Raw genomic sequence first — 21,396 nt, forward strand, 5'->3', positions numbered from 1 at the left:
TGCTACTTAAAGGACACCCAGGTCCTCCAGAGTCTGGCCCCAAATGGTGACCCTGCTTCCCTCTAACATTTATTTATAGAGTCAACAAAAGCAAAGGAACACTGAATTTTCTCGGGAAAAAACAATTTTTTTTTAAATTTTGCTAGCAGGTTAAAACTAAAAAAGGAAGGTAATCCTTGGGAAAACTCTCTAGCTATTTGGAACTGGCTACAAATGTTGGTTGAACCCATATTTTCTCCTCAGGACTAATTAAAAACAAAACTCTAGGGGCGCCTGGGTGACTCAGTTAAGTGTCTGCCTTTGGCTCAGGTCAGGATCCCAGGGTCCTGCTCAGCAGGCAGTCCGCTTCTCCCTCTGCCTACCCCCCCCCAAATAAATAAATAAAATCTTAAAAAAAAAAAAAAACCCTCTGAATTTCACCTACATTATTAGAAATTTATATTAATTCTGCTTTATCAAGAAGATTAATAAAAACTTTAAAGTGTATTTAACATTGATTACGTAAGGAAAAAAAGAGTTTCTAGTGATAAGTAAAATATATCATGTTAAAACTATCTACAAAGATAGTAACTATACAGTACATTTCAGAAAGTGAAACTATCAATGCCTTTTTATGAGAAAATATGACTTTATGATTTATATTCTCTAGCAAAAGTAACAGACAATGCCTCTTCTCCAATTAAGAACCACTTCATGTATGGTTTAAAATATCTGTGAGAGTGGACACAGGTCCCCTCACAATCTGGGAGTCAAAGGTCCCTTTCACTGCCCTGTTGCTATCAGTCAGCCCCAAATCTGTGAAGTGTTCGTTCCAAACCAAACTTCTGACTTCTGAATTAGTACAAAAAAACAAAAACACCAGAAAGTTAAATGATTTCTCCTCTCCCAGAGTTTATTCTGCCCAGAAACCTCTGAAATGAGATTATCAAATAGACAGAGTCCTATAACCCCTGGGCTCTAAATATTAAGCCCCAAAGCCCCCAGTACTTTATCATCTTTCTAAATAAGTATATGGTTATCTCCCTCTTTCTTATGTTTAAAAAAACCCAGCAAAGGGAGAAAAATGAAGACAGTTCAAACTACACTGCATGAGAAACCAAAAAGCAATCACAGGAAATCTTACTTCTCAACATCTAGTAACAGCAAGAGCTAAACTATCAAGAATATGTGTGTGTGTATGTGTATTTGTATATTATATATTAAAAAATATATTAAAAAAATATATACACACATAAATATATACATACATATATTTAATGGGGGCACCATCTGTTCTTAATTCTTGTCCCAAAGTGAATGAAGAAATGCAATATCCAATAGAATTGCAGCTTGTAAACTGGATAAAAATTGAGCAAACTTCTGATGAATATTCCCTTCACCTCCCACCCTCAAACAGTATGTTTTCTGAGAAATGGTTTCATCTGTCAAGAAATGACGCTCTAGCTGTGGCCTGAGCTGACAATACAGATTAGCTTCCTCTTTCAATAATGTCACAATAAGCCTTTTTTTTTTTAATACCCCCTACCCCCCTTCACTGGTTCACCTTTTATCATTATTGTAAAAAGATCTCCTTTTCGAAAGTCTTCCAGGTCAAACAGGAAAAAGGATTCACACTCATCATAACCATCCTCCAAGGCAGAGATAAACAATCATTATCATCAACTGGGCAAGGAGAAGACTGGCTCCATTACTACAGCACTGAAAGGCTTTCCCCTTTAATTCTCCTATTCTCAACCAGAGGGAAACCGTAAGTTTTCAAATACTGATGTCTATATTTGTAGGTTACCTCCCTGCAAGAATGCAAACCATTTCATAGATATGTTGACCCTCTTTTTTTTTTTTTTTAAAGATTTCATTTATTTATTTGACAGAGATAGAGACAGCCAGCGAGAGAGGGAACACAAGCAGGGGGAGTGGGAGAGGAAGAAGCAGGCTCATAGCGGAGGAGCCTGATGTGGGGCTCGATCCCATAACGCCGGGATCACGCCCTGAGCCGAAGGCAGACGCTTAACCGCTGTGCCACCCAGGCGCCCCTGTTGACCCTCTTTGACTCTACAAGCTAAATACCTGAGGCATAAATACTATTAATTTCTCTCTTGAATCAAGCAATGAGCCAAAAGCAAAGTTAGAACTAAAATCCAAGTCACCATAAAAGCACTACCGTATTAATGAAGAAACACACACCTTAGTAAACACAGATTATTAACATTTCAATAGTTTCTTCTGAAAATAAAACTAGATTTGACGACTGGTTCCTTTATTAACGACATAACCAACTACACCCACTGTACAGAATTTTGTGCCTAGGATGTCAGGTACTGTATGACACACCTTACTATATTTCTGCTCTCAATCCTTACAACCCTATGAAGTTGACATTATCATGCTCATTGTACTGACACTCGGGGAATCAAGTCATTACCATACACACACTAGAGATGCACAAGAGGAGATTCAAACTAGGTTCGTAGGACTTAAGAGACTATGTATTTCCCACACTACGTTGTCTCTGATATGTCCAAATTGGTTCCTGTACCATTCCTTCCGCACACCCTAAATTCTTACTGGCATCACCTTTCACACTGTTCTTTGCATCAAGGATGACTTCCGTCTTCACTTCTGTCACACAAACCTCACTTCAATGAAGATCCAGACTATGACTTACCTGCTCAAACAGCCTCTCTGAAGGAACCCTCACCTTCACTTCTGTCACACAAACCTCACTTCAATGAAGATCCAGACTATGACTTATCTGCTCAAACAGCCTCTCTGAAGGAACCCTCACCGCGAAGGTCCATTCTTTACATTTAAATCCTTCAACAACTTTATATACAATTTTCATTCAACAAATAAATTTTAGGAGCCAGGCAACAATGATATAAAAATAACACATAATTTATTTATAAAGCTTTTTAAAAAAGAAAAAATTTTAGAAGAAAAAATTCTAGAGGTGGCTCAGTTGGTTGGGTGATCAACTCTTCATCTTGGCTCAGGTCTTGATCTCAGGGTCATGAGTTCAAGCCCTTCATTGGGCTTAAATTTTTTTTAATTAAAAATTACTTTAAAAATTAATTTTAAAAAGAAGAAAAAGAGAAAAAATTCTATTAAGTAGTAATTTCTAGTACCATCTTTATTGGGCTATGTGTTGTGGGAAGAAAGCTGACCAACTGATGCCTGAGGAGTCCGAGTGAGATGAGAAGGCTTCGTTACGAAGATGAAGGAGCACACACACAAAAAGAAGTAAAAGGGAATGGTATATCATGAAGGACCAGCAAATTCAAAAAGCCTGAAGAGGTCCCAAAACATGTTAAGGCCAGACTCTGAAGAGCCTTGTGTGCTGTACTCCAGGCACAGGCTACCTCAATGAAACTCTTTGAAGGACTGATACAAGCACGTCTGATTTCAAGACAGTAACTACCAGCACTATGGAGGACAGATTGGAACAAAAGGAAGACAACTTAACACACTGATACACTAACAGTTTAATCAAGAGATGAGTACAGAACCAAATAGTGGCAGGAATGGAGACAGTTACAATGAAGCATGTCCCAGGGACACACCATCACCAACTTGCTAACCAAGCAGGTGCTGTTCTAGAAACATCCAGAAGGCTCAATCTTTTTCAAACAATAGGTTGACTTATCTGTGACTTCAATCTATTTCAATCCATCAAGATTCTAATTTCCTAAACTTGATAGGACAATGTTAAGTGATTAAATCTCACTTCCACACATCTCCCAATTGAAAATCGATATTTATTTTTTTTTTTTAAGATTTTATTTATTCATTCGACAGAGCCAGAGACAGCCAGCGAGAGAGGGAACACAAGCAGGGGGAGTGGGAGAGGAAGAAGCAGGCTTCCAGAAGAGGAGCCTGATGTGGGGCTTGATCCCAGAACGCCGGGATCACGCCCTGAGCCGAAGGCAGACGCTTAAGGACTGCGCCACCCAGGCGCCCCACCTGGCTCTACCCATCTATGTGAGCACAGACACAGCTGTGATTTATATAGAAAGGAGTAACGTGCTACTTGAGAAACATTATTAGCATCCAAGTTAGTGAGCCACTACACCCGGTGATACCAAGAGGTCGCGAAGTCTCAGTTCTCTTGTAAGATGAAATGGCTAGACTAGACCAACCCTTCTCAATTATTTTTAATGAATGACCCTCACTTAATATCCTAAAAGTACCTAACACAAAACTCTTTGAAAAGTCTTATTTCATCTGAAAAATTTATAGGAACTTAAAAATTTTACTTCATTGTCCATCTGTATTTTAACGTAAGCAACCACACCTTCCTTCCCTCCCCACGTTCCGAGCATAATCAGTGGTCCTGGAAGATGTGCCACGTTTCCCCAGGACACTAAGTTCCCTCCCTACACACTTCTGCTCCTCCCTCCAATCCCCAGTGTTAGTACCCTACAGCAGAGCTGCCCAAGTGATGAGCTGTGGCCACAGTGGGGCCCTCTGTTAGAAGGCTACATTATGGCAAGATTTTGGTCTACTCAGCGCACAGGGCAGCAGCAGCAGCGCCAACACCTTCAGCCATCTGCAGCCTTCTGTTAGAGTTAAGCTCTCTGTAGCCGGGGACCCTGTCATGTTCACCATGTATTCCCACTGCCTAGCACAGCACCCTTACAAGTACCCAATTCAAGAAGGCATCAAATGCAGAAACCTGGAAAGATGCTGGTATAACCCAGACTGTACTCCAATTTCCTGTTTTACAGGCACCCATTTGTGTGGGTGTGCACAGTTCTATGCCATTTTATCACATGTGGAGATTGTGTAACCACCACCACAATCAAGATACAGCCCTGTTCCATTACCACAAAGATCCTCTGTGCAACCCCTACAGAGTCGCACTCTCCCCCAGCCCTGTCCCTAACCCATTAATCTTCTCTCCATCTCTACAATTTTATCATTTCAAGAATGCTGTAAAAATGGAATCATACAATATGTAACCTTTCAGATTGGATTTTTTGACTCAGCATGAGTCCTCTGATGAGATCCACCCAACTTCTTGCATGTTATCAATAGCTCATTTCTTTTTATTGCTGAGTAGTATGCCATGGTATGAATACACCAGTTTGCAAACCACTCACCAGCTGATGGACGTTTGAGCTGTTTCCAATTTGGAACTATTACAAATAAAGTTGCTATACACATTCATGAATGCATTTCTGTATGGACAGAAGGTTGCAATTCTCCGGGATAAATGCCCAGAAGTGCAATGGCTGGGTTATACAAGGTATGTTTAGCCTTTTAAGAAACTGCCAAACAATTTTCCAAAGTGGCCATACATTTTATGTTCTCACTAGCCTTATATGAGATCCAGTTTCTATATTCTTGGAATATTGTAGCCTCATTATTTTAGCTGTTAAAGTGGGTATGCAGTGATTCCTCACCAATATGGTTTTAATTTTCATTTCCCTAATGGTTAATGATATTTCCCTAACAGTTAATGATGCTTTTCATATGCTTATGTGCTTATCTGCCATCTGTGCTCATAATCTTTTGCCCATTTGCTAATTGGACTTCTTTTGGTTTTATGGTTTAGTCTTTTACTGTTGAATTTTGAGAGTTCTGTATATTTCTAGGTATGAATTCTTTGTGGTTTATAATTTCTCCCAGTCTGTCCTCATCTTTTCATCCTCAACACCCTAAAAGGGTCTTTAGCAGAGCAAAAGCTTTTAGTTCTGGTTTACTCCAACTTACTGATTTTTTTCTTTCATGGACTGTGCTTTTCGTGTCACATTAAGAACTCTTCACCTAGCCTTAGGTCCTGAATGTTCTGTTTCTTCCAAAAGTTTTACACTTTATATTGAAGTCTATGATCCACTTTAATTTTTGTATAAGGAAGTTTAGGTTGAGCATTTTTTTCCCCCTGTGGATGTCCAATTGCTCCAGCAATGACTGTTGGAAAAAATCATCCTTCTGCCATTGAATTGCTTTGCACCTCTATCAAAAATCAGTTCACCACACCTGTGTGAGTCTACTTCTAGGCCTCCTGTTCTGGTTTACCAATCTCTGGTTCTATTCCTCTGCCAATACCACATCATCTTGATACCATAGTTATACAGTAAGTCTTAAAATTGAGCAGACTGTTAGGTTTAGATGTCATATTTCTTTAGTCTCCAACATAGAACCATTTCTCAGTTTTCCCTTGGGAGGGTTTTTATAACCTTTTGAAGACTACAGAGTGTCAATCCATTTGAGTTGTCTGATATTCCCCACGAATGAGTTCAGGTTGCGCACTTGGCAAGTTCAGCAGAGTGATGCTCTGTACTCACTGCATTCGACAGGGCAGTTCAGGATTTCAATGTGATGTGTCCCATTATTGGTCATGATTACTTGTTTAAGGTTGGTGTCTGCCAAACTCCTCCTCTGCACATTTACTATTCCCCTCTTGTATTTAGTAAGTATTATTATATAAGGGCACTTTAAGATTATGTAAATCTTTTGTTCTTCATCAAAGTTTCACCCACCAAGTTTACCATCTATTTCAACATTTATTACTTGCCATCCTACACTAAGGTAGATCTTTCCTTTCTCCCCATTTATTAATTCACATTTCTTTACATCAGTGCAAACTCATTGATTCCTATTTTATTCAGCAGGTTATAATCATTATCTATTTAAAATGCTCAAATCACCCCCAGATTTGGCCCATGGGCTTCAAGATGGTTTCTGTGTCCTTCTGACACAGCCTCATCATTTTTTGACCATCCTTACCTTCTGGGGCTACAAGACATTCCAGGCTACTCTTATACTTTCCCTGCCCCAGCCCTAGGGTCAGACGTTTCTTCAAGGAGCCCCTTTCCTCTTAGTGGAGAAAGAAATTTGGATATCAAAAGCCAGGTATGTCCAACGCTAAGAGGGTGTCATTGTTCCCAAGACTTCTCAGTGGTCAGGGCTAGGAAATACAAGCATGCACACACACACACATCTACATTTCTACATATCTGTATATCCATATTAACTGAAAACCACGAGTTCATACACTAATTCTAATCTAACATCACAGGGTTCATTCTACCTTTCCTCCACTCTTCAAACATGCCCCCCCCACCTTTAAGCATGCCTTCCCCCTTATTTACAAGCCTTCCACATGCTGATCCCCAACCCCAAGGGCTTTTAGATTGAATTATTCAGAGGAGAGAGGGGAGCTTAATGATGTCTTTAACGGCTCCTTTACTAGCCTACTATTAGAGATAACAGAAACTATATATAATTTTTTAAATATCAATAATGCCCTAACTGAAATATAGAAGAAAATAAATGGAAAGTAGTTTATAATAAGATAATATCTATTTTAATATATATAAAGAGTTGAACAGAAATACACCAGAGGAAAAAAACCCCTATAAATTTCTAAAATGTCTTCTAGGGGATGGTAAACACCCTTATTGAGTGTCACTCCTCTACAGGGTAAACTTAATAAATAAAATTATAAGGCAGTAAGATTGTGCCAGAATACAGAAATAAAATGCTATAGAAGCAAACTAGTAACTTCCAGTGGGTACCTCTCAGAGGAATGATAGCTTTGTCTTGAAAGATGAACAAAACTTTACTGGGAAACAGGTGGTCCAGTTTCAAAAAAAAAAAAAAGGCTGCACCTGTTAAGGAATCAACAGTGTAAGAGGAGAGAAAGGTGAATGGGGGAAGTGAGGAACAGACGAGGAATGAGGCAACAAGTGAAGCATATCAGACATATTTCAAAATTATCTAACCAACCCTCTATGATTCAAAAAGCTGGTGACCTGAATTCATCAACTGTGTCATTCATTCGTGACCTGTAGTTCTATTGTTCAAGCTTAACAGAGGACAATGAATTCCTTTTGCCATGTGCAGCTCAAGTACCTGAAGTCAGGTACCAGGTTGTTCAGTTACAGTTCTCGTTCCCCACCTCATCAATTCTAGCTTCTTCACTAAGAATTCTTACTCCTTGGATCCACTCCAGTGCATCAGTGACCTGCAGAAATCAATTATTAAAAGTCCAGAACAGGGGCACCCGGGTTGTTCAGTCTGTTAAGAGTCGGCCTTCGGCTCAGGTCACGATTTCAGGGTCCTGGGATGGAGCCCTGCATCGGGCTCTCCTCTCAGCCATGAGTCTGCTTCTCCCTTGCCCTCTGTGATCTCTCTCACTTCCACTCTCTCTCAAATAAACACAACCTTTAAAAAAAAAGGTCCCAAATAGCTTTGATTTAGACTTAATTAAAACTGAAGATTAAAAACAACAACAACAAAAAAATCAAAATTAAAGATAGAACCAAAGGTCAAAGTCCTAACAAAACTGAAAAAACCTTTAGGTAAAAAAGTTGACAACAGAATGGATTTGAGAATGTGAAGTGCACTTGGTCTTTATTTCTAAACTTTAGATGGAATAAGGAAGAATGTTAGCAAATATTCACATAAGAGTTACCATAAAATTTAAGTTCTATCTGTACTTGTTCGGATTACTATTATACAACAACTTTTATCCAAATCTGCTTACTAAGAAAGATGACAAGCAGATTCCTGTCATGTATAAAGGTCTGTTTTAATAATTCAGAGATCTGTTGTCTTATAATTCTGAGACTACCAAAATGTTTCTTCACAATTCTTTGACTTGTCTGCATATTTTCTGGATTATAAAGAAAACAGTATCATCTGTAACTGTGATGGTTTTAAAACATGTCCACAATTCTTTGAGAATTCTTCCATCTGATGGTAGAGCATCAGTCCTCTCCCCTAGAACCTGGATGGCCACTAATGGAAAGAATGTGATGGAAATGATGGGACTTCTAAGTCTAGGCAGTACAAGGCAATGCAGTTTCCAGCCAGCTCTCTCAGAATGCTCACTCCTGAAACCCAGCTACTATTTGCAAGGAAGCTCAGGTCATAGGGTCTTGCTCCATGTAGGTGTTCCTGCTGACAGCCCACAACTAAGTAAGGAAGGCCTCAAGGTGACTCTAGCCCCACCTACCATCTGAACTACAACCTCATGAAAGACCCTGAGCAAGAATCTCCTGAGTCCAATTAGCCCCCAGATTTGCATAGATGATAAATGACTGCTGTTGTTTTAAGCCACTGTTTTGGGGTGGTTTGTTATATAGCACCAGATAAAATAGCAGCTTTGTTTCTTTTTTTTTTTTTTAAACTAATCTGTATGCCTTTTATTTCTTATTTTTTTTTCTGTAGAGGCTAGGCCCTAAAGCATGAGGTTAAGTAGAAGCGGTAATAGTGGGCATCCTTGTCTTGTTCTTTCATTTTTGTTTAGAAAAAAAAAAAGGGGTTCTCACATGTTATCATTCAGACTTATGTTATTGTAGGCGTCTCTTAGATAGCTTAGGTTACAGAAGTTCCCCTCTCTTTCCAGTTTGCAATGTGTTTTGTTTTTAATCATGAGCAAGACCGACTTTTTTTTTTAAGTATTTATTTATATATTTGACAGAGACAGCCAGCGAGAGAGGGAACACAAGCAGGGGGAGTGGGAGAGGAAGAAGCAGGCTCCCAATGGAGGAGCCTGATGTGGGGCTCGATCCCAGAACGCCGGGATCACGCTCTGAGCCGAAGGCAGATGCTTAATGACTGCGCCACCCAGGCGCCCCACAAGCACTGACTTTAAATAATCTTTCTGCATCTACTGAAATATTCATATGACTTTTTCTCCTTTACCTCGTTGTTGTGGTGAACCAACATTTTTAAGATTTTTTTAATGTTAAAAAAAAAAAGATTTTATGTTAAGCCACCCTTATATTCCTAAAATAAACTTACAGACTGCTGTATTCAGTCTGCTAATCTTTACATCTATATTCATGAGGGAGATATGCCTGTAACTTTTATTCTTATTAAACTTTTCAGGTTTGGTTGTCAAAGTTCTATAACAAGCTCACAGAAAGAACTGGGGCCTATTCTTAGCACATTAATTCTTATTCTGTTTTAAAACAGTTAAGACAACATATTTTTTTCCTTTTTTTTTTTAAGATTTACTTATTTATTTTACAAAGAAAGTGTGCGAGCAAGTGAGTCGGGGGGAGAGGTAGAGGGAGAGAGAATCCTGAAGCAGACTCCCCACTGAGTGCAGAGCCTGACCTGGGGCTCAATCCCAGGACCTTGAGATCTTGACTTCAGCAGAAATCAAGAGCCAGACATTAACCAACTGATCCACCCAGGCACCCCAAGTCAACGTATTTTCTTCGCACTGTTTTTGCTGCTTTATGAAAGTTTTGGTAAGTAGTATTTTACATAGTCACTTTTAAGCATTTTAAAATGTCTTTTATGATTTCTTCTTGACCCATTAATTACTTAGAAATCTTTAAATCTCCAAATTTATGTGACTTTTTATCTTTTTATTAATAATCTATAATTGAATTGCATTCTGGTCAAAGAACACGGCCTGTAAGACAGCAATTCTTAAATTGTTAAGATTTACTTTACAGCCAAGTCGATGGCCCATTTTTTATAAATATTCCAAAGTCCTAGAAGAAAATGTATTCTACAATTTTTGGACATAAGGTTCTATATATTTTTCTTATTAAATTAAGCTTAATTGTGTGGTTAAATCTTCTATTTTTTTACTAATATTCTGCCTTGTTAAAAGGCCAAGAACATGGACTTGTCTATTTCTTCCTATAATTCTGTTTGGTTTTGCTTAATATATCTTGAGGCTATTTTATTCTTACACAAATTAATTTATTATACAAATCTCAGAGCTAATACTGGCATTTGCATTCAGAGTAGCTATGCCATTTGGGCAGGCAAAGGAGGTCTGGACGTTTTCTTTACTTTCTCCCCACCTACTAACTTTTTATTTTATTTTTTTTAAAGATTTAGTTTATTTATTTATTTCAGAGAGAAAACCTCAAACAGACTCCCCACTGAGCAGGGAACCAGCCCAACATGGGGCTCAATCTCACCAGCCCTGAGATCAGGATCCTGAGATCAGGATCTGAGCCGAAATCGGGAGTCGGACGCTTAACCGACTGAACCACCCAGGAGCCCCACACCGGCAAACTTTTTATAAAGTATGTTTACTGAAAATCTCATTTTGTAGCACCAATCTTATTTTGTATCTAACCTGCCATACTACCAGAATCAAAAGTCTCTGTGTTACTTTCCTTTAAAAACTGACAGTTTCACATGGATGAACCTCGAGGATATTGTTACGTGAAATAAGCCAGTCATAAAAAGACAAATATGGGATGATTCTACTTATACGACGTATCTAAAGAAATCAAACTGATAAACGGAAAGTAGAATGGTGGTTGCCAGGGGCTGGAGCGAGGGGAAACGGATGTTGTCGTTCAATGGGTACAGAGTTTTAGTCACACAAGATGAAAAGATCAGTCGTACATTAACATGCATATAGTTAACAATACTACAGTGTACGCCTAAAAATTGTTAAGAAGGTAAATTTATGTTATGTGCTTTTTTACCACAATTAAAAAAAACTGTTTCAGAGTCAGTGAAAACAAATAACAGTTTATTAAAGACTTGCTGGCACTTCCTTATAGACCAAACATAGGATTTATAGAATTTCTACCTGTAAAGCACAAAGTAAGGAAAATTTCACGATTTAGCACTAGTCTCTAGTAGTATAAGCATAATTCTCAGAGATTATTAAACTCTTTTACTCTCTTCTCAACCAACCAAGTTCTTGCCTGTCTCTTTCACAACTGTCTCACAGTTAACTGAGACAACTGAGGCATCTTTCGGTCATAGCAATTGTAAGAAGATTGTGGACTTCTTCAAATTCTTTCTATTTCAAAATATCCCTGTTTATGTTTCTCATATTCATACCGCCAAATGTAGTTTCGATATGTCAATCTTAGGACCGGGGCCAGACTGGATATGTAAGAATCATGTAAGGAGATTGTTTAAAAACACAGATTCCCAGACCTACTGATGCAAAATCTAGAAAAAATCTGGGACTCATAAAAAAGTAATTTATGTTCAGTTCCCCTTTACCTAGCTGGTTACCACGTATTCTCTTAAAAGCTATCCCTAACTCCTTAGGCACAGCTCCACCAATACACACGGTCCTATCTCATGATACATAAAACAGCACGAGAGGTTTGTCGCTCCCTCATTATAATGTGAATTATCAGAGGGCAGGGTACATATATTCGTGGTATTCTCAGTGCATAGCATAGTGTGAGTCAGCTGTGCAGCTGGTTTTCAATACATGTTTTCTGAACCAACCAACAACTGTGAAGTATTATGTATGGAAATACATTTTTAAATTTTATAATGACTATCCATAAGTAAAGGTATATCCGCATAATCCAGGGAGCTTTTTAAAAAACACACATTCCTGGGTCCATCAATATTTAATGAGAGTGGTCACCTCCATGACCTCCTCCAGTGTGTGAGAACAATACCCAAGGGGAAGTCGTGGTGAAGATATTTGGAAGAAGAGGATTTTGACTAATGTGGGTCAGAAAGAGGAAGATGTTTCAAAAAGGGAATGATATAGTCAAAGACACTGAGTTACTAGTAACTGGTCACACTGGGGGGTGTCTTGCTGCCTCAGTTAGTGGAGGATCTGATGCTTGCTTTCCAGGTTGTGAGTTCAATTAAGCCCCATACTGGGTGTAGAGATTACTTAAAAATAAAATGAAAAATAAATAAATAAATAAATAAATAAATAAATAAATAAATAAATAAATATCTTAGAAACTGGTCACACTGGGAGAACTCTAAGTGATTCACGTTTACCAAAATCAATAATTTGTAAGCAGGGCACCTGGGTGGCTCAGTCAGTTAAGCATCTGCCTTCAGCTCAGGTCATGATTCCAGGATCCTGGGATCGAGTCCGATATCAGGCTCTTTGCTCAAGTGGGGAGCCTGCTTCTCCCTCTGCCTGACGCTTCCTCTGTTTGTGCTTGCTCTCTCTCTCTCCGATAAATAAATAAATAAAATATTTAATAGTAATAATAATAATAATTTGTGAGAAAATGGCCAGAAAAAATCAGGAGGTATGTGAAAGGTCAGTCTCCAAAAGGTCTTGTATGATAATGCTACAAAACTAATTTCTCATAAAACTTGTGGAATGTTACTGGAGGGGAGAGTGGAAAATATGCCCATTTTACAAAGATTACCCTGGATACCGCATGGAGAATGGACTAAATGGGAACAGAATAGAGACAAGGAGACAAGAGGCCACTGTAATAATCCAGAAGAGCAAGAGTGAAGGCCTGAACCAAGCCAGTACAAACAGTGAAGAAGAGATTTAAAACGCATTGTGGGGGCACCTGGGTGGCTCAGTTGGTTGAGAATTTGACTCTTGATTTTGGCTCAGGTCATGATCTCAGGGTTGTGAGATCGAGCCCTGCACGTGAAGCCTGCTTGGGCTTCTCTCTCTCTCTCTCCCTCTGCTCCCCCTCCCACCAGTGCACATGCATGCTCTTTCTCAAACAACTTTAATTTAAAAATAAAACACATTGTGGAAATGGAATTATAATTACTTAGTTATCAAGCAGATATGGGAGCTGCATGAGAGAGGAGCCTGAGTTTCTAGCCGCAGCAAATGCGTCAATTGCAGTACCATTTATGAATATGGGGAATAAAGCAGAAACAGCAGGTCTCAGGGTTGGGACTGACGGACTGTGTGGGGAGGAATGCTAGATCAGTATCTAGACTTACCGAGTCTGAGGCAGCTACAGGACATCCACAAAGAGACAAGTGCCTTGCATAAATGGGTCTATAGCTAAGAGAGACCTAATCTACAGATGAGATTTAGGATGACAAGCACATGGTAACCAAACACACCAAACCCACAGAAGATGAGACCATTCACAGAAGTGTGAAGAGTGAGGAGGGGGAGACAGAACCCTTAAGAAGATAGTCGACTGAGGAAGAGAAGCTCTGAAAATGCCTGACTAACCAGAGAAATAATAGCAAAATAGGAAAAAAATGGCTTTAGGGAAGGAAGGCAGAGTCAACAATGTCAAAAGTCAGAGGGATAAGAAAAGAAACCAATGGAAAGTCCCTCATTGCATTTGGAAACTAGAAAGCTTGAAAACAGTACTTCAGAATAAAAGTTTCAGTGGGGAGTTTGGGGCAGAACCATGGACTGAAAAATGCAGAGGTGATGAGGATGGAGAGACAAATAATATGGTGTCTTTTTTTTAAGACTCCGTGCAAACACGTGCACGTGCTCACGTCCGCACGGGTCACAAAGTAAGTGGAGCTGAAGTGGGATAAGGTGGTTGCGATGAGAAGAGGCTGAAGCGCATTTGCATAGTAAGGGAAAGGAGCTATTAGAAAGAGGCTGAAGACAGGAGTCAGAATGGTGATGACAGAGAATGAGGCCCTTGAGGAGGAATGAGGCATCAGGATACAAACCTAGGACAGGAGGGGGAAGGCTTTTTTTCCTGGGACTTCAGGAAAACATGAGTGCAGAGAGAAAGAAGTTTCCGGGTGGCAGAACATGAAGTTGAAGAGTATTTCCGGATTTTTAAAATGTTTCTCTGCAGAACTGAAGGCAGATCACATTCTGCAAGTGGTGGGCGTGGGGGTGGGTTGAGAGCCAGTTTCCTTTGGGACAAGCCAGAGCAGAGGACCAGTGGGAGTGACAAGGGCACAGAGGAGGATATCAGGGCACCCAGGCCCAGCCAGTAACCGAGCCCACCCAAGGCACACACATGAGCCCAAAGTTACAGAAGCTGAACGACTATCTGACGCTAGGTTTCTCAGGGTAGATAGAATTAAAGAGCCACAGAGATTATCTTTGTCACATATTAGAACAGCAAGAAAGTCATTAAGTAATAAGTAGGGTGGGGGAGGAAGTAATGCACTGTAATAAATGAAAAAGTCAATAAACTAAAGATCCTGATGCAGTCAAAGGGCTGGGAAGACAGAAAGTAGCCAAGGAGCCCTCAGGGTAGCACATTTAAGATTTCGGGCTGAGAGCTGACGAGGTCCAGAACTGTAAGGCTATTATGGCATCACGTGGTTCCTTCTCAGAGACACAATCCCATCCAGGCACAAAGAAAGAGGTACTGAGAGAAGAGGGCAAAGAGGAAGATAGTGAATGGGTTGTGAGCATTCAAACCTGTGAGAGGAGGCTGCAGCCAGGGGCTGTGAAGTCAGGTGAGGACAGACGCAAGAGCGGTAATGTGATGTGTCTGGGTGGCACAAGCCTCAGAGCGGATCGTTTTAATTTGCAAGCTGGAGACTCAGGGCTTAGTTAGGAAACTCTGGTTACGGGGGAAGCAAGAACAAGCAGCCTCTACCTGAGAGAGACAGAAAGGTACTTTACTCAGGGGAGCGCCAGACTTCAACGAGGAGAAGATAGAGGGAGAGGGTTCGCTGAGTGACAGGCTCCCAGAAGAGCGCAGCTCCAGGGCACACCACAGATACAGCGTCCAGAAAGACAGCAGGGGGCACTGGGCCGCATCTCCTCTGAGGCATACTAGCTACCTACGCCAGGCCAACGGCCCTCTTCCTCAGAAGACATACAGAAAAAAAGAGCCCAAGCTAGTGAGGATGGAGGTGGGGTTAGTAAGGACACTGTAAACGGAGCTCTCCTTGCAGCCTTCAACCTGATATGTCCAACAGGCAGTGGGGTACATGAGTCTAACATTTAAGAGACAAATCACAAGAGTTTCACTGACTTGTACACTTGAGAAGAATTTAGGTTGCAAATGTCTTACTTTTTTTTTTTTTAAGATTTTATTTATTTATTCGACAGAGATAGACAGCCAGCGAGAGAGGGAACACAAGCAGGGGGAGTGGGAGAGGAAGAAGCAGGCTCCCAGTGGAGGAGCCTGATGTGGGGCTCGATCCCATAACGCCGGGATCACGCCCTGAGCCGAAGGCAGACGCTTAACCGCTGTGCCACCCAGGCACCCCGCAAATGTCTTACTTTTAAGTCTCAGTTCCAATTTTTAACAATTCCTCATTTAGGTCAATTTGATCAAACTAATGAGGGGATTCAAACATAATTTATCACATCCAAAGATTGCAATTACAACAGATTTATGTAAAAATCAAAGACAACTCAGGGCATGGCACAGGAGGAAGGGAGCGGTTGGCTGGGGCCACAGAAGGGAGGGATCTTGAGGCGGAGCTGTTCCACTGGTCTGTGCCCAGACTGTGGTGGAGACCCCACATTCTACCATGTAACCGAGCTGAGCAGAACTGAACACAGCCACAAATGAGCGCAGGTAAGACTGTGGAGATGTGGATGGATCTCATCCATGTCAATTTCCTGGTTGCAATTATGCAAAGATGCTACCACTGGGGAAAACCAGGGGAAGGGTACGCGGGATCTCTGAGTGCTATTTCTCACAACTGCATACAGATCTACGATTATCAAAATATGAAGCTTGGTGTTTTGTGTTTTTTTTTAAATTAGAGGCAACAAAGCAAGTGTACAACTGGGACACAATGTCTTCAAAACTCATGGCCAACACTAGAGATTAGCGTTCTAGCTCAATGATACTCAACAGAAATGTGGAGAGGGTGAAGGGGCACCTAAGTATCAGAACCAATGCCCACACCCCATCCCCTGCACACACACACCGACACCAGAACTGTTGCCATGGTGAGCTAGACTTCAGAGGAAGTTTGTCCTATCTTCAAGCGTGCTGCAAGTGAAGAAGAACAGAAAACCCCTCTCTGCTGGCGACTGACCCTTACAAACACTACTGACTGGTAAGGAAAACATGCTTAATAAGTAATTTATAATAAACATGAAATATTTTAAGAGATTACTTCTCATTTGATTTGTCCAAAACCAGCCAATACACTTTTCATGAAGTGTACTTGGTCAACAGAAAGAAGAATGTTCTGTTCCTTTAAGAAAAGAAAGTATGGATCTTTCCCCCGGTAATCAGATTTTCAGTGGCATATCCATACCCTCCTAGCAAGGAATACAACATATATAAGGGTATACAATCTGTGGCCTTGAGGGAGATTATTCAGCCGACACAGGAGGCCTCAGCACACGAGCACCATACCCTCGTTGACTAGAGGAAAGAACCACAAACAAGCAGGAACCGAAATGGGACAGATTCAATATTTTTTTTAATATCCCTACTAACAGTCAGCCCTAAAGAAAATACCTATGCCCACTAAAATCAAACATGGGCTAACATGCAGAATAGCAAGGCAGCCTAATTTAGTATTTGAACAAATGGTATCAATCAGAACAAAAAATCACCTCAGGATAAACACATTTTTAAAACCGTGGTATGACACCTGTTCACAGAATTGTGCATAGACATCAGAATCCAAATGTTCAACCACAAGGGAACTGTTACAGAAAAGAATGGCATATCCAAAGCCACTACCAAAGCCACTGAAAGACTTATTAGAGGAAAATGCTTACAAGATATTGTGAGGTACGGAAAAGAACTACAATTAATATGTGAAGGATTCTAATTTTAAATTTAAAAGAATGTGTATAGGGGCGTCTGGGTGGCTCAGTCGGTTAAGCATCCGACTCTTAGTTGAGTCTTGGTTTCGGCACAGGTCATGCTCTTAGGATCAAGAGATCAAGCCCCACGTCAGGCTTGGAGCTCAATATGGAGCCTGCTTGAGATTCCCTCTCCCTACACTCCCCCTGCTCACATGCGCACTCACGCTCTCTCTCAAATAAATATTTAAAAAATAAAAATAAATAAAAGAATGTGTATATATGTTTATTCAGAAAAAATACAAAAATGATATAAATCCAAAAGTTTTTAATTTGTTTTTAAATAATGGGGTTTCTTCCTTTACATACTTCTGTATTAAAAGTTTCTTACTGTGAGTACATACTACTTTTATAATTTGGGGAAAAAAGCAAACTACACTGATAAATATTTTAAGAATTTTTAAAAGGTTATGGAATAATATTAACATATACATATACGAACACACATAAAAAACATGTATGATTACAATTAATGTTAAAGAAAGAAAATTATGCTTAAGGAAAAAAAGTCAGTAGGAAATACACCAAAATAACAATGGCTGTGTTTGAAGGATGCAATAAATATGAGCAATTTTCCTTCCTTCTACTATTCTGTGCCTTGAAGTTTTTCTTTAAAGAATGTGTATTATATTAATATGAAGAAAACCACTGTACTTATCAACCCTGATCCCAAACCTTTTTCATTGTATTCTGCCTCCTGGAACAAACCAACACACACGCACGTGCACACAAACCCACAAGTACTTACATGGGCTTACATCTCTGTATCTGTTTCGATTTCTGTTTTCTGGAAACTTGGCCACTCTATGAGGATAGTCATGGGACTCATTGCGAATTTCCTTAAAATAACAAAAATACATTTTAATATTCCTCTTAAATTGTATATAGCAAAACAGATACTTTACCAGCCAGTATAAAGTAACATTTATCAAGCCAAGTGTAACACAAAGCTCATTGTCTACGTTCTCTCATTCAATTCTTGAAACACCAATAGGAAAAACTATCATCCTGTTTTATACGTGAGGGATGACAGGTTTGAGAGGTTCAACAATCTGCCAAAGATCATAAAGCCAGTAAGTGGCAGACCCCAGAACTGAACAAGGTCTTTCAGGCACATGCACTCTGGATGTATTTACATATTGCCATGCAATATTCAACACCTACAAGCAACATTAAACACTTTATGTAACACAGAACTAATGCAATGGGGGTATCTCAGGCTAACCACATCATACTCAGATTTCTTACTAAACTCTCGATAATATCTACCTCTATTTTGGAGTTTCCATCTTAAAACTTTCGTCTATTTCTTCATGTTCACACCATATTACTGTGCCTTTGAGTCCAGAAATATCCTCAAATTTTATTTCTAGAGCCATAAATGCTTAGCAACCACCACTAGGCCAGAAGCTCATTTTAGGACCCTTACAGTTCTCTGTGTTCCACGGTGGAAGAAATCCCGTGAGGACATGGCTGCACTAAGCACTCAGCTATTTGGTGTATCTAGCATGAACAGCTTTTTTTACCCAAACAGAACACATTATTCTGAGAATGCAGGTAAAAACAGAAACACTACAAAAAAAAGGGTGCATCAACAGCAAAAATTAATTTGGTTTTTGCTCACCCTATCACATGTGAGAATAAGCATTTTAAAAGTGAAGCACCACATAATTGTATAAATTAAGCATAAATAAATTATTCAAGTTACTTCTTGACAAATGCTCCTCCTATGGGTTCCCCGCCCTCTTGTATACCACCAGCCCTAGAAGAGGTAAGTTTCTAATTTTCACCCACTGGGCCTTCTAAGATGAAAAGAGTAGGGAACACAGACCATCTCTCACTCGGGAGGAATGTCAGTCACACTGTGTGTGCAAAGAGCATGTGGAACACAACCTGTGTTGGCAGAGCTACTTTGGAAAATGCAATCTGCCACAAACATGCAATAGAAACACATTCATATACACACTGCAATTGTTGCTACTGACTTTTTAATGCTTCTCTCTCATCCAGCAATCTCGCTGTGCTAATATTTTGTAGTGGCTCTGAATTTCTCGATATTACCAAACAGTGGTAATTCTCTTCCCTATATTTTGTATTTCTTATTTATTCATACTTATTTCTTTTTCTTATCTAATTCCATTGGCTAGAATTGCCTATTCAATATCAAATAGATATATTTTTTTCTCGATTTTGAAAAAACTGCTTGTAAGGTTTAACCACTAAGCATAATATTTGCTTTGGGCTTCTGATCGATAGACACCCTTCTCAAATTAAAATGGTTCTCCTCAATTTCTAGTTGGCTAAACATTTTTTATCATGAGGGGGTGTTGAATTTTATTCATTGTTTTCCCTGCATTTATGGAAGTGATCTTATAGCTGTTCTCCTTTACTCAGGTATGTATTGAATTACAATTTACACATTTTCCTTTTAAGTTCCTCCACGTCCTTTCATGACTTGATAGCTCATTTCTTTTTAGTGCTGATTTAAAAAGTGCTGGGCACTTTTTAGTGCCCATTGTCTAGATGTACCACCATTATTTTATTTAAGATGTATGCATCTATGTTTTTAAGTTAAATTGACCTCTAATTTTCTATTTTCATATGATTTATTCAGTTTTAGTATCAAAGTTATACAGCATCATATATTAATTTGGACAGAAATATTACCTTTCAGTTTCAAATACTTTTCAATGAAAGCATACATAACAAATGTAATTAGCTGAAAAAATGAAAAAGTGTCAACTATTTCCACATATTACGTCTATTAAGTTTTTAAATGTTAAGTAATAAATTTCATATGTAAAATTAAACACATTCAGGTCTAGGCTTATATTTATTTGCATAACTTCACACTTTATAGAGCTGAAACACTACAAAGTACAAGGAATTTTATATTGCAAGTTAGTAACTGATATAAAAGAAAAATATTTATTTAAAATAATACTAAAACAGGGACACCTGGGTGGCTCAGATAGTTAAGCATCTGCCTTCAGCTCAGGTCATGATTCGGGAGTCCTGAGATCCAGCCCCACACTGGGTTCTTTGCTCAGCGGGGAGCCTGCTTCTCCTTCTACCCCTCCCCCCACTCATGCTCTCTCTCTAAAATAAAATCTTTTTAAAAAAATTTAAAAATTACAAAGAATACTAAAACAGTTTTCTGTTAATAGCTTTTCTGTATTAAGTGTAGAGAAAACAAATTGGCAAGAATAAAAAATTCTGATAACACTACGCAGATAGTAGTATTCTCATATATTACTGCAAAATGTAAACAATGTTTGAGAACGACTTAATAAGATCATAAATTTGACATGCCAATTTTATCCTCTAGGAATTTATATCATGTAGCCACACACCTGTGTGCAAAGATTTATGCACAAGGATGTCCACTGTACATGAGAGTGAAAAATTAGCAAGAATGTAAATGATCTTAGGAGTGAACTGGTGAGATAAATTATAAAGCACCAATGCAGGAGAATACATGGGAACAAGGAAAAAGGACAAGTGCTACATACAGTGATATGAAAAAATTTCAGAGAAACAACGAATGAACAATTACGCTGCACAGTGGGAAAAAATACAAAAGAATATGCACTCATGTTGGGGAGGGAACAATCCACTCAAACATAAACATGCCTAGAATACAGTGAATAATTCTAGAAGGACATGAGAAATTAGTAACTTTGGGGGGGGGGGAAGACTGAACATCTAGGGATAAATAAATCTAGTACAGATTTATGTAACTAAAAATTTGTTTTCATTATGAAATACTTCACACAGAAAAACACAGATAATATCACACTCGTGTTACCATAAGTGAGATTAAACACTTACTGCCACTTTTGAATATCTCCTTCAAATTTTTAATTTTTTTTTTTAATTTTAAAGATTTTTATTTATTTATTTGACAGAGATAGAGACAGCCAGCGAGAGAGGGAACACAAGCAGGGGGAGTGGGAGAGGAAGAAGCAGGCTCATAGGGGAGGAGCCTGATGTGG

The 21,396-nt window shown here is 39.2% G+C and overlaps 1 protein-coding gene across 5 annotated transcripts in view; it reads right to left on the minus strand.

Moving 5' to 3' along the window:
* Positions 1 to 21,396, minus strand: part of PTPN2 (protein tyrosine phosphatase non-receptor type 2) — an 82,247-nt gene that overhangs the window by 39,193 nt on the left and 21,658 nt on the right. For all 5 annotated transcript variants that reach the window (XM_045815083.2, XM_045815080.2, XM_045815081.2 and 2 more), the window contains exon 2: positions 18,150 to 18,240. In XM_045815083.2, coding sequence (XP_045671039.1) covers positions 18,150 to 18,240 — 91 coding nt within the window. The remainder of the gene's footprint in view (positions 1 to 18,149; positions 18,241 to 21,396) is intronic.

This window comes from Ursus americanus, chromosome 30 (assembly GCF_024610735.1).
Source record: "Ursus americanus isolate L20-20 chromosome 30, mUrsAme1.1.p, whole genome shotgun sequence".
Classification (NCBI taxonomy): Eukaryota; Metazoa; Chordata; class Mammalia; order Carnivora; family Ursidae; genus Ursus; species Ursus americanus.